General features: G+C 43.2%; 1 protein-coding gene across 3 annotated transcripts in view; it reads left to right on the top strand.

Moving 5' to 3' along the window:
- Positions 1-14,951, top strand: part of FYCO1 (FYVE and coiled-coil domain autophagy adaptor 1) — a 785,579-nt gene that overhangs the window by 79,493 nt on the left and 691,135 nt on the right. For all 3 annotated transcript variants that reach the window (XM_085607344.1, XM_085607346.1, XM_085607347.1), the window contains exon 3: positions 14,762-14,868. In XM_085607344.1, the coding sequence (XP_085463470.1) occupies positions 14,762-14,868 (107 nt within the window). The remainder of the gene's footprint in view (positions 1-14,761; positions 14,869-14,951) is intronic.

A 14,951-nucleotide genomic window follows, 5' to 3' on the forward strand; every position in this document is an offset into this window, starting at 1 on the left:
CTCTTTGGCGCCACGAGACGGACAGCCGCAGCAACGGGCCAGGGCCAGCCGCAGAACACAAGATGGCGGCCGCGCCCGTCCCCGAGCCCGATCTCCCTCGAGTCGCCTCTCCGTCGGCCCCAGCCGCCTCAGTGACGCCGTCGCTCTGTCACACGGCCCCAGCCGCCTCAACGTCGCCGTCGCTCTGTCACACGGCCTCGCGGCTTCTCTAGCGGCACTCCTCCCGGTCAGCCAGGCGCAGCCAAGATGGCGGTCGCAGTCTCTCCCGCCGGCTCCTCGCCTCGTATATCACCCCTGCTCGCCACAGCCTGTGTCGGGAGTCTCTAAGGCGCCTGGCAGCTGCCCGCTGTCGATATCCAGCCGGTCCCCCCCCGGCTAACTCGTCTCCGCATCCACCGCCCCGCTTTAAAGGCTGTTTTCCACGGCGGCGGCCCGGAGCCTCAGCGATGTGCGACTCACATCGTCCGCGGCGAGACCACGCCCCCAGGTTCAGTTTTAATTGTCTTTTCTTCTTCCTTTACCTGCACTTGTTTGACTTTGCCTGTCTGGTCCTGCTCAGGTCTTCCTGTTTCTTGATTTTCTTCCGCCTGAATGTTTTTTCTAAGACTTATCTGTCCCTCCTCAGACACCGGGGCTGTAACTTCAACCTCGTCTGTCTGAGTAAATTGCTCTTTCCTTATCTGGTCCTGCTCAGGTTCCCTAACAATTGTGGTTTCACTTACCTGAGCGTGTTCTTCTGTTCCTACCTGGTTCTCACTCTTTTCCTGACCAGCTAATCTAGTTTGGCTCCTTGTAATTTATTCAGGTATCTCAACTATTGGGATCCAATCATCTTGACTGGTGCTTGGTTGTTCCTGCTCAGCTACTTCAGGATTTATTATTCGTGATCCTTCAGCCGTACAACCTTCAGCCCCTTCACCTGCTTGAGTCTGTTGAGGCTCTTCTTCGTCTGGTGCTGGTACTCTTTTAGTATGGCTTGCATGAATCCAATTAGGCAAACCTGCACATTTTACTGCTGTTGTTGTAACCAATATAACCTGATGTTGTTTTTCCCACCTTGGTGCAAGGCACGATTCTCGAGTATGATTCTTCACTACAACCCAATCACCGGAATTCAGATCATGCGCTTGGTTCGGCTGCCTGGGGACTGCGTCTTCTCCAACCTGGTGAGATATAGAACGCACTTGGTCAGCCAACTCTTTGCAATACTCCAGTACCAAATCATCAGTTATATTTAACAGCTTGTGTTCTGGTATACATGCCTGCCTCATTGTTCTTCCAATGATTATTTCATGGGGACTCAATCTGGTATTCTTGTCTGGAATACTTCTAAGTCCCATCAGAACAAGAGGTAAAGCATCAGGCCAATCCAGTGGAGTGGATGCACACACCTTTCCCAGCCTTGACTTAATTGTGCCATTCAATTGTTCTACCACTCGAGATGCCGCTGGGCGGTATGCACAGAGCAGCTTTTGTTCGATTCTGAATGCTTCACAAATCTAATTATTTCATTATTAAAATGAGATCCTCGGTCTGATCCAATAGTGACTGGAAAACCGAAACGCGGTATAAAATCTCTTAATAGGAGTTTGGCCACTGTCAAGCTGTCATTTCTTCTGGTGAGGTATGCCTCCACCCACTTTGAAAATAGACAAACGATGACAAGTGCATATTTTAATCCTCGACAAACAGGCAACTGAATGAAATCAATTTGAAGTCTTATAAAGGGACCTTCAGCTTTTCCAATTGTTCCCGTATAGACTATTGTTTTCTTGCCGGGATTCATTTGCTGACATGTCGAGCATCTTTGGCAAAGACTCTCTGCAATGTTCCTGAACCTTGGATTAAACCAATCCCGTCTGAAGTGTCTAATCATTGCATCTCTGCCTATGTGGGTGTCTCCATGATACATCCTAGCTATGGGTGCAAGCATACAGTCTGGCAATACAGGTCTGTCATCTAAGAAAACCCATAACCCTCTTCTGCCCTTCTCTGACAACCAATTTTCTCCCACTCTTCTCTTTCTTTTGTCTCTGCTTCATCTTGAAGTTCTCTTATTTCTCTACATGTTTGTAATCCTGACAACAGCATACGTTGGCAGCTGATTCCACAATTTTTAACTTTCCTGTTTACTGCCATTTGAAATTTTGCGCAGTGGTGGGCAACCTGGTCAGCATATCGATTACCTGCAGTCATGTGGTCATTCCCTGACTTGTGTTCGGCACACTTGACCACTGCCAACTCTTTTGGTAATTGTATTGCTTCAAGCAACTCTTTTACAAAATTTCAGTTTTTAATGGGAGACCCTGAAGAAGTCATGAAGTCTCGCTGCATCCAGAGCTGGCCAAAGTCATGCACAACCTCGTAACCATAGTGACTATCAGTGTAAATAGTTACTCTCCAATTTTTCCCATTTTTGCAAGGTTTAATTAAAGCTATCAATTTGGCTACTTGTGCAGACTTCACTCCTGGTAAATAGGATGCTTCGACTATTTCAGCCAATGTACATACGGCATAAGCACCACTCAACCCTCCCTCCTCATGGCGCATACCTGAGCCATCCACAAAAAGCTCGTGCTCAGCATCTCTCAAACGCTCATCCTGTATGTCTGGTCGAGGTTTGGTACTGAGTTCTGTTACATCAAGACATTCGTGTTCAGCTTCATCTTTCACTTCCTCATTGTATGGGTCTGGCAACAAGGTAGCTGGGTTAAGAATGGTACATCTGATTATGGTCACATTTTCTGCTCCCAATATGATCCTTTTATATTTGGTTAATCTACTCAGAGTGAGATTCTGAGTTCGAGCTCTTGTTAGCAGAATTTCAACTGCATGAGGGACGTATACCTTAAAAGGATGTCCCATTACAATTGACTCACTTTGTTCTATACTTACACACGTTGCAGCCACACACACCTTTGAAACGGCCCGAAATGTCTGACTCTGATGATTCCATGTTCATAGTTTTGGAGGCCAGTCCTCCCACTTCGGGGCATTTCCTAAAATAAGAATATAACTTGCGTGTCCCCGCCACTTACGTATGCTCCCCCTCTCCACCCACTGCGAGCCTCGCAGGCGCCTGGACAGCCACAGAATGAGACTGAAAGGAATATCCCATTAACAACTGGGGAGTGAAGGAATGCGGACTCCTGTCTGAGGGTAGCACCTGATGAATAGGTCGTCCAGTGGTCTCTGCCATCAGTCACAAAAGAGCAATCTGCTGTTTTTTCTCATCATAACTGAAATACAAAACTTTGTATCTATTGGGTCCTGCTACAGAGGAAGCGCTTATAAGCTGTAGCGTTTGAAACGAGGAGCAGTGCATCAAGGCATCCTTTTCTCTTATAATAGTTTGTTAAGTTTTATTATGCTGTGATTAATCTAGGCATAACGCATGTGCATGCACAGCATTGTGCACTGGTGAGTGTGTGTGCATGCAAGTGGTGAGTGTGTGTGCATGAAGGATAACTGCGTGCTTGAAGGCCCCAAACTAGAATTATCATGTAGGGCTGGTTCATTAAAGCGTTCATGAGTACACAATATAGTACTGCATTTTATATACTCTCACACGCCCTTTTGAATCGGCCCGAAATGTCTGACTCCCTATTAGGAGTGCAGAGAGGGTGCTGGGGTTTCTATAGGTACTAATTGAATGTGACTGTTCTATGGATATTCCCATTTTATTTTAATTTTTAGATATTTTGGGACCAAGGCTTTTAAAACTACATTGTACATAGTAGTGGGAATACTACTTTGCATACTCCAAAATGCCTTTGCGCCTAGGCCGCTGTGCCACTAAAACTAAGCTACACCAAACTGAAGAGCCACAATAAGGGTGAAACTTGTTTAGGGGTGCTTGTGTCCTGGGTTGGTAAAGACCTGGCCTGGCAGTTCGGGCTTGGCTATTCCCGCCAAACCCATTACTTACCCTCTACTGTCATGTTCTCTAACACGGGGGCACTGGAATTATGTGATTTTGTGCTTGAAGTGTTTTTCTCATAAATATGGATTTGTTGCATTTACCACATAATCTCCTTTAAAACTTGTAGATTTTAACCCAAAAATTAGTTTCTAGTTAAAACATATCAAGAGTTACTAAAACACGCTAGCACATGCTGCAGAGCGGTTGAGGGTCCTTTTCAAAGATTAAATGGTCCCCTTTCATTTAATTATTACTGAATTTGGGTGTGAAACTGGTACTAATGGGGTGAAACCTTTGTTCAGTGTCAACCTATAAAAATTGCAAAATAAAGACAAAATACTATCACAATTTATTAGGTCTCGCCTGACCCAGCGCATGCGCTGGTCTGGCGAGACTTATTGAGTGGGCTCCAAAAAGTGCTACCAGTCCAGCCTAGAGCTACAGTGGATGTGCGCGGGCGCCGCGCTTTACCGCGATTTCGCCGCTTTGATGTTTGATCGCGATCACTTTCACTTTCGCGGCCGTATGGCCGCTTTGCATAGCCAATAGGTCTCGCTTTTGGGACCTTATAAGTATTTCGTTATGCAACTGTTGCATGGCTAAACACTTATAAGGAGGTCCCAAAGGCGAGACCTAGACACCAACACCTTACCAAGCAGACATGGTGCTCATTTAACTGGATACCTATAAAGATCTCAACTTCAGTGCAACAATCTGATCTGAAGCAGACCCTTTGGACCAACCCTCTTTAAGCAATTGGTTGTTTCAAAGCAAATCACACTGCAAATCACACTGCACAGCTACTAAGGCTGGTTACATGGCAAGGACAAACCTAGCCAGTATCGACTTGCACCTGGCTCAAATCACCTACATATTAACTAGCACCATTGCATAAGGAACAACATCAGCCAGGCCTGATTTTTTTAACAAACACTAAAGTATGTTGGAGCGTGTAATTCGACTTCCTCCTATTAATATCAAGTTCTCTTGGTCTTCCATATAAGGATGTCTAGATTTCGCAGGGAGTTAACAGTGAAGGAAAGAGACAGTCCAAGCCCCCTCTGTAGCGACCGACCTCATAACAGTCCATTAATATCCTTTGTCAGAGGATCTGTCATCAGTCCTAGATTACAAGCTGCTCCAATTCACAGCTGAATACAAACTGCATGGAAAGTTTTGAAGGCACGAGACATTTTTAAGTCGTCTGAAAACGCAAATCATTTAACAACTAAAAGGTAACAACATGTGTGTAGAGCAACGAGAGACCACCAACAATGCTCAAGATAATGAAACAAAATAACGATTATCGAGTGCACAACATACATACACATGTATTGAACATTTAAGTCAATGATGCTTCTACTAATTACTATGTAAATAAATGATTACAAAGAATCTTGGTTATTATAAAAGGTGTTCATTGCATCCGATCTCGACTTGATATAGCGCTTAATACTGCACTTCAGAAGCACTGTAAATACCAAGGTTTGCTATTATCCAAGTTAATAATTTTTAATTTCCAAGCCGATAGAAGACTGACAGCTGCTTGCTGGGATTTGAACTTACTGACTAACGACCATTGTCTGTGTCAGAGGTAGCAATCAGCCCACTGCGCCTGCCACATTGAAATGTGTGTCCCAAGCATTACATGCACCCATATCCTAATAAGCAGGATAGTCAAGTGTGGCTTATCGGCTACACCCACATGTGTAAAATAAAGACGAGCAGTATATGTGACCTACAGATTGCAAATACTGTGGTCAGCAGAAATATTAGCCACTGGGGAGACATTTAATCAGTATTGAAAGGTACGGCCTGCTCGGTACTCACAAAATTCTGCAGGGATTGTTTTAACCCGCTGATGTTGTGGATCATCAAATATTTTTGGCCAGCAGTTCTAATCTTTAGGGAAAGTCAGTGGGTTAATGCTACTGTGGAACTGTGTGGGCAACTTCATGTTCACAGGCTAAAATTTTGTTGTGGCCAACTCAGCTTTTCATTCCTCTTCGTTTGATGAAATAAGTACCACAGAGTGGGATCATAATATCATCACATGCAAGATCATTGTAACAGCTACAGGGTAAAAATCAAGCACAAATAGCTGGATGCATTCTCCTGTATATGTGGGCGTCTCACTATTTCACGTGTGGTGCTGATAATAATTTAAATAAAGGAGGCGGCCCTGTGTCAAGCTCCGCCCCTGCCATTACCTGAGCTTAGGTTAGCCACTGGGAAAGATAAGGGGTGGTAAGCCACAACACTTAGGCCAGGTGAGTCACTCCTTTGCTCTACTTCCAGCTAAACCACCTTTTGTTCATTCAGTAATAGCTCAGAAAGGAAATAGTTGTTTAAGTCCAGAGGCACCGGATGTATCCACTTTGAATAACAAGCGTTGGCAAAGTCAAAAGGTCTGTTCTTGGCAAGCATGCAATGTTTTTCTTATTTACTTTTATTGTAAACATGCGAAATACAAATAAAGAAGTGGCCCAGCAGCCCGTGCACACCAGCCCTGGCAGTGAAGTGCACTCCTTTTCAGGATGTGCACATGCGATTAGACCAATTTCTGCCATTGTAAGTGCAAGACAGCCAAAGGATATAGCGGGCTGGCAGTGACCCATGCTCTGGAGGGTGGTGCAAAATGTGAATCACGCTTCAACAGACCAATGACCGACTGAAAGACAGAGTGTGCGTGTACATGTATTTTTAGGTCTCGCCTGACCCAGCGCATGCGCTGGTCTGGCGAGATTTATTGAGGGCTCTAAAAAGTGCTACCAGGCCAGCCTAGAGCTACAGTGCATGAGCGCGGGCGCACGCGACGCGCTTTACCGCGATTACTTTCACTTTCGCAGCCCCTTTGCATAGCCAATAGGTCTTGCTTTTGGGACCTTATAAGTATTTAGTTATGCAACTGTTGCATGGCTAAACACTTAAGGTCCCAAAGGCGAGACCTATTGGCTATGCCAATGCTTGTTTTTATTATGCCGCATCATTTGTGTTTTCCTACCTCATAATTAGTTCAAACTTGCTGTATAGTTTGGTCTTCCACTGCTAATTCCAAAGGCCCTGCCAAACACCAAGTAAGACATTTTAACCCTAACTTTTACCACATAACAGATAACATACCCCATTCTAATCTTAATACAATTTAACCCACATCTTCTTCATCACTTTAGCAAGTGTAAGGCTGAACCCTAACGTTTCTCATATGCCAATCAAATTATGAAAGGGTTTATTAACAAAAGAAAAAAGAGCATTGGCATAGCCAATAGATCTCGCTTTTGGTACCTTATAAGTATTTAGTTATGCAGCACAATATCCTTGGTGGAACAACATCAACTGTTGCATGGCTAAACATTTATAAGGTCCCAAAGGCGAGACCTATTGGCTATGCCAATGCTTGTTAATACATGTATAAGTCACCCCTGGGGCAGGCCCTAATCAGCCGTAGGGGAGGATGCATTGTATTTAAAAGTTGGAGATGTAATTTTAAGTTTTACATGTCCTGGTAGTGAAAAACTACTAAATTCATTTTTCACTCTTGTGAAGCCATCTGTCTCATATGATTACATTGGGTTACCTTAATACCTTTAATGAGTAATAACGTTTGATTAGGAACAGGTAGAAATGCCATGTTTGGTCTGAAAAGAATTATAATTTAAAATTATCTTTAAAGGTAATGTCGGATTTTAAGTCACAATTCTGAAAATGCAGCTTTTAGAAAGTTGCCATTTTCTTACCCTAACCAGTTGGTGCCTGCATCCTGTGTCCTGGGTCACATGAATGTGATTGGCATGGCAGTTTTCCCCTTGTGTATTTCTCCATGACAGTAGGACAAAGGGGGACTAAGGGTTAGCAGGATTGGCCATCCTGCCTAGATGTTTAGGGCAGAGCTGTTCCCTGCCCCACTTACTTTTCAAAGAAGCTGCCTCAGCTCACTCACAAACAACTTCACACCAGTCTTTTGTCACCTCAGACCTCTTTGAGCCTGGGCAGGGAGGAAGGAAATTCCAGATCCATGTGTGGGGGAGAGAACTCTAGAAGTTTCTTCCACTTCAGAACTGGTACCAGGCATAAAAGTAGGACCCAAAAGACACACAATTGATGGACGGAATGCAGAACAAATCAAAACCTTCACCCCCAGTCAAGAGATCTGGGTTAAATCCATCATTCTTTTGCTCACCATGCCACTCCAGGTTAGACCTGACCATATGCAAATCAGTCTTAACCCTGTGCCTCATGGGAACAGTCCTGCCCGAACTGCCAAGCCAGGTCCTCCCTGGACTGGAAACAAGCATCCTAGGACCGGTTTTGGGGTTTCACCCCTCTTCAGCCAGGATATATTGATTCCAGTGGCACAGTGAGACCAGGACCCACGTCTTGGCATACCTGGCACACTTAGGGCGAGAAAGCAAAAGACACACAATTGATGGACGGAATGCAGAACAAATCAAAACATTCACCCCAGTCAAGACATATGGGTTAAATCCATCATTATTTTGCTCACCATGCCACCCCAGTTTAGACATGGCCATATGCAAATCAGTCTTGACCCTGTGCCTCATGGGAACAGTCCAGCCCGAACTGCCAAGCCAGGTCCTCCCTGGACCGGAAACAAGCATCCTAGGACCGGTTTTGGGGTTTCACCCTTCTTCAGCCAGTAGGACCTTTCAACCCACTCTTCATTTCACTCTTGGACCCCCAGAAAGACTGCCTTGTACTTCAGAGGAATGCCCACTGCCTGAGGCTGGCTTTGTGCTTCAGCAGTCTTCTCTGCTGCTACCAGAGGACTGCCATGTTGCTTGATGCCTGCATGTACCCTCAGGGCTGCCCTGCTACTTAAGGCCTGCCTTGCTGTTTGATCCCAAGACTACCAGAGTGACTACAAGGGCTAGTTGGGTGACCTTTTCTTCCGAGCTTCAGGGACATAAAAAAGCTCCAACAATCTTGAATCACACCTGGATCCTGCCTTAAGTGAGTCCTACCATCCAAGCAGTGCTCCCCTAATCCTGGACACTTGAAAGTAGTGCTAAAGGTACCCAAACAGCCAAAAAACAAAACTTAGGACTTCTAAAATTTTCCATCAGAAAGTGATCTGAGAAACAACAAGAGACTGGTACCTACATGCTCGTCGATCCGCCCAAGGTGCATCGCCGGTCGGCCTGACTTCGAGGTAGTTCTTCTCCGTAGCAGAAAATCCTGTTTAGTGGCTCCTCTTCGGTAGGGTATCCAGCCTCCTGGAGTTCTCATTGGCTACATCCTGAAGTTTCATCCCGCTGGTGATTTGGTAGAATATTGCTTTCTAAGAGTATTTTATGTGCTATTATTGGAGAGCTCCAAGTCGCGCTTGTTTTTTCACCTGCCATTAAATCCCCGCTGTTAATAAATTTTATTGACTCTAATTCTGTTGTTGTTATATCTGCTAGTGATGTTATGTGAGATAATAACCGCAGTATGTTACCTCGGTTCAAAATGTTGTGCTTTCCTTTAGTGGTATATTCAGGTATGACCCATGTTGCATTTGTTTCCCTCGTCCCTGCCCGGTTGGAAAAGTCTTTTTGGTTTTTTGAGGCGGGCCAGCTGACCTCATTTTGTGGGCATCCCAATGCAATTTGGTTACCTTCTGTAGGGCCTATGCTTCCTTGCCGTTTTGGGCCCTGGCTGATTTGATTTTGTTTTTGAGGTATCAAGACGTTTTTGGCAATTGTTTATGAGGCTGTTGTGTCTGAGAGCAGGAGCTGACTGTTCCGTGACTCCTCTCCCTCCCTTTTGGCTATGTGTTTGCTGAGAGGGGTGTCCGAGTTCCGCTGATTTGTTTTCCTCCCCACAGCGGTGTTGTCGTTTGTAAATAATACCCGTGGGTTATCGAAATATCTAGCGTCCTGGTTTGTCTCAGTGGTTTGGCTTTTCATCCCTTTTTCTCCTTCAGATCTGGTTTTAGTTTGATTTAAAATTTGGTTTCCAACTAAATTAAGTTGCGGAGCGTCGGCTCCCACATCCTCCCGTGCATCCTCAAGTGCAATATTTTTTTGCTTTCTGCTTGGTGGGTCTTGGGAACCGCTGGGCATGTTTGCAATGCTCTTAGTATTGATTACTTCTAATGTAGAAATATTCTGTTGCGTTATCCCTTCATGCACTGGCGTTGTCCCAATGGGCTGTTGCTTTGTCCCTTCTTGGACTAATGGTGCCCCAAAAAGTCGTAGAAATCCATTTTTCTATGTCTGAAGGTAGACGGAGACTGAACCCTGTGAACCTTGTGTATCTGAACTGCGCTCCAACACTATCGGCCATAACTTTTGACTTTGCCCCAGTCTCGCGTGACTAGAAGTCTGTGATTGGCTTTTTGATCTTTTAGGCACTAGTTTTTACTAAAAACATTAAAAAGTCAGTACTCCTGTTCTACTGATTGGATTTTTCTCATTCTGGTTTCAAAATAAATAGGTTAATTTAATGAGTTTTATGGTTCACCCTGACGAGGATTGTAGTTGTTGCTATAGAAGCGTTTTCACCCCCTCAATCGAAAACCCAATTTCCTACAGCAACTAATTCAGGCTGGCCCTGTACTGCTGTTCAGTTAGAATCTTTTGAGGGGAGCTGGGGTGTCATAGATCATATTTCCACATGCTTTCCCACTTACAGAATTAAAATATATTCTGTTTCACCCTTCTGAACAACACCACAACAAGCCAAAATCAACGGTACTTCCAGAATGGCGAGACATATCAAAGTACATACAAAAACATAGAATTTAAAGCGTCCTTAGGGTTTACTTATGTGACACAGTTGTCATGTTTGCTGGGGTGTCGTACCTTGTAGCATCAAGTTGTAGTTATGGTCTGGATGTTTTTAGAATACATTTGGAAAAACGTACAATCATCTGCATTTTGTGTTTTGGTGGCACCCCGTGGAGACTGAAGCAGACTGGGGAATTCTCTAATGGCTTGAGCAGTAAAAGCATTGACGGAGAGTGCTGAGTTTGATTAAAGATTCCATGTCAAAGTACTACAGGGACCTTCTGGAGTATTGCATAATAAAACAGCTTTTGCAATCAAATCAGGCTTGAGTAGAATAGTTAGAACATCTTGCTGCAGTGCAATTACTCTAAGCCTACTGCTACAGAATGAACTAAAAATATCAAAAGTCTTCAAACACAAGCAATGTTTACAATATGTATTTAAAAAACCTTAGTATGAACATTATATAGCATTATTCCCAGCAAACTTTACAATGATAAATAAGGGGTAAGTAGTGTATAGTGCAGGTAGCCATTAAGAGGAAAAACTGGAACCAAGCTTCCTTCATTGTAAAACATCAATGGCAAGTGCAACAGGTTTAGCTTTAATGTGCTTACTGATGCATGAACAAATACCCACAAGCTGTTTGTGCTGCATGCACCGAAAGGAGGGGAATAACAAACATGGACAAAGAAGTTGCAAAATAATGCCGGTTACTCAAGGAAAAAGAACGAACAGTCAGTGCGTTTTTCTGCATGTCTCAGAACAGTCATGCATTCCCAAAACCAGTAGTTAAGGCTATTACTTATTGACCTTGTTGTACCTGTTTGTTTTTCTCACTGAGATGCCCTAAGTGCAAAGGGTGTACTGAGGCATGGGTCACCTGCTCACTGTGCTGAAGGACTCGAGCTGTACTTCGATGATGAGTCCCAACCAGTTGGAAACCAATCTGGGGTTGCTTCTGTTCATGTTAAGAAGCGATGTGATTTAGCACTTCGGGTAGATTGTTCCTGTTGGAACTGGTCCAAAGGTGATTTGCATATATCAGGTCTGTGTCTTTTGTGGCATAGCGATAGATGACATGAACTGGAATCTCCTTTGAGTAATTACCTATGGCTGCGATCAATTTAAGTATCCCACTCATCACTTTTTTGTCTTTCTCAGTAGCTAGCACTTTGGTCACTGCTGTTGTCCCACCCTTGCAGCAGCTGTTGATGCCTTTGCCATGGTGATAACTGCTGTTGTCCATGCTTTGGCCACTGCCTTTGCAGCAGCACTTGTTGCTCCTGTCGTGACAGACTTTGTAGATGGGGTCCTTACTGTGGTGCCAGCTTTGATTACAGCTCTGGTGGAAGCTGTTGTCGCTTGTGTAGGTGCTGTCATCACTTGCAACTATTGTTGCAATGGTTTTTGTTGCTGTGGTGTTGGAAATGCTCACCTGTGGTTTGGCTGCTGTTGTGGCTCCTGTTACTAGTGTGACCCCTTTTGTACCAGAAGATTTTGTCACTGCTATTACTGTTCTAATGGCAACCGTGGTTGCTGTTGGTCCTGTTAATATGACTTGCTTCACAGAACTGTCCTGCTGCTACCAGAGGATTTTGCCATGACTATTAAGAAGCTGTCATGACTGTTGTTGTTGCTGTACCTCCTCCTCTGCTGAAAGCTCTGGTTGCTGCTTTTGTCCCTGTCACAGTGGCAACTGTGGTCTTTGCTTTGATAGCAGCAATGTTTACAACTGTTTTCATTGTCATGGTGCATATATGGTCCTTGCTGAGGCAACAGCTTTGATAGATCACTTACCAAAATTCGATTCAAACATGTTGCAGTCCACTTGAGTCGAAATCGAAAAAGAGTGTGCCTCTTGGCAGACCAAGACAAGTTACTTCAACAGATTCTTTTACAAGTGAGTGACCCCATGCAACACATGGCAGCAGATAATGGCGATTTTACGCCTGCTGATTGCTGCTGCACAAGTTTCTGAGTATGATGTATGAATAAATAGAGAAAGAACTTCCGCTTAAGCTTTTTTACCTGTTACTTCTTCAGTGACAATGAACCTCATTACCTAACTTATGCACTTCAAATACTTTCTAAGTCAGTGAAGTGAACTGGCATTGAATCCTATAGGCATTGAATCTGGTGACATGCCACCTGAGTTCTTAGAATTTGGATATTTGCAGCTTCTGTAATATTTTTTGGACATTCCTAAAGAACCTACAAACGCAGGCTATATAATAAGGTGAAAAGGTTTTGCTAACTACTTTGTTCAACTACTTGTTGATACCCTTTGTGCTTCAGCACAAGGTACTATTAAATATCTAGTAATGTTACACAATTCAAGCTTTGCTTGCACATCTAGAGGAGTTAATTTTGAGGCTACCGTTTCCTATGACCAGAATAAATAACAAACATTAATTTTATAATATCTATCGTAAAAAGACTTCACTGTGGCACTTAGAAGAATCAAACACTTTGAAGCGCATCACTTGCACGCTGTGTGAGCAAGAAGGGGGCAACTTTGGCATTCTTAGAAGCTGACATTTGTAAGGTAGAAACATGTGTAGGTGTTAATGCATTCACAAAACAGTATTGCATTGATATTCATTCCATACAAAATGTCGAAGTTGGTCAAAAAACATTTGTTGCTTTGGTTTCTGCTATTTTCCACCAGCCACTGCATTAGAACATCTACAAACTGTTGCTAACAGAGAAAGTTAAGTATCTGTAAGAAACGGTTTCAAAATTGTAACTTTTTTCTTTTCATTTGTACAGGTGTGCTAGGCTTGTTTTGGCACCAAGTGCAGATGCAAACTTTGGGTGTGGAAAATCATTGGAACGTTTTTTGAATACCCAACCAGCTATAACTATGTGGTTGTTCTCATATTTCCTAATGCTCACCCTTTGTTCTGCCCTGTAAACACCCATGTTTCAATCCTACCCCTAAATTTAGTAATGTGGATAATCTGCCAATCCGTCTCTCATTGGTGTTGTGCAACATCCACCTATTCTTTCCTGCTAATCTTTATTTTTTAATTGAATAATACTGCTGGAGTTAGTCCTGTTTAGAGGCAATTCCAGATTATACTTTATAGTATATATGTATTTTCAAAATCTGTCTATGAATTAGCAAGATGTGGCGAATCAAATTTACAAAAATGTGTAATATTAATTATGCATAATTTGCCTGTGAAAACATACACTCATCCCTACCAAAAAAGTATTCTTAGCTTCTGATGCCTCATTCAGCTACATTACTATATTTATTGTTAACATGTTTGTTATATAGTACAAGGGTTATTCAGAGATCACTAGAGACTTGGAAAATCAATTATACAACAAAAACAGTGGTACCTAACAGAAATTAGAAAAACATGTATTCTCAATACAATTATGTGCATTTAATGAGCTATCATATAAATCAATAAACATTAAACATCAGTTAAGACAAACAATGAAGTGAGGTGATCAAACGTGCTTGGTGCTCAAGCACGCTATGATACCGACATGTAGTATGCAACATAAGAGTATACAGAAATGGCCCACACCACACAATTAAATTAATCAAAAAGTGGGTACGGTTTGGTAGTCGACTGCGTTTCGATCCTATTTAAGGTATCAGGATGATCATCAGGACTTAAAAGTGACTAGAGCTTGTGTGAGGAATTCTAACTGGAATTCTGTGTGAAGAAGCGTATGAGCAGAGGATAATAGGTATTCTGGAATGTTGCATGTGCTGGTAGCACTTCCAAGGACGCGTAGAGCAAAGAGTATATTCTGGGCTGGGGGACCGGCGTAGCTCTAATTATAGGGCTATACTAACAACTATTGCCATCTGGGCTCTCCAGGAATTAGGCTTGTAGGTCTGCGTATCAAGAACCCTGGGGTGGGGCGTGTAGACCAGCTCCTACTGGAGAATAGAGAAGAGCGAACCAGTAGCCAAGGAGTTCTCACACTTGCGGTCCGGTGCCTTTGATAGAATGCAGGTTCTTGTAATTGAAGTAGAAATTCACATTTATTCGGTAAAGTACTCTGTTTCTTCATAAAGAAGTATAAATCATCTCATCATGATACTCCACTTTTCTTTAACTCTTTCATTTTCAATTTAAAGATGCTGTAACTGAGATGAGCAGAGAGTTTACAGAAACTGGAGAACCTGTGACAGATGACAGCTCTGAATTGCGCAAGTTGTTCTATAAATTGGAATACCTATTGCAAGTAAGTCATACAGCCACCTCTTTTTTATTTGTATCAATAGTTTAACCAAAGTAGAGCTATAATGAAAATTTGCCTAGCCTTCG

Source organism: Triturus cristatus, chromosome 5_2 (genome assembly GCF_964204655.1).
Source record: "Triturus cristatus chromosome 5_2, aTriCri1.1, whole genome shotgun sequence".
NCBI classification, from domain to species: domain Eukaryota; kingdom Metazoa; phylum Chordata; class Amphibia; order Caudata; family Salamandridae; genus Triturus; species Triturus cristatus.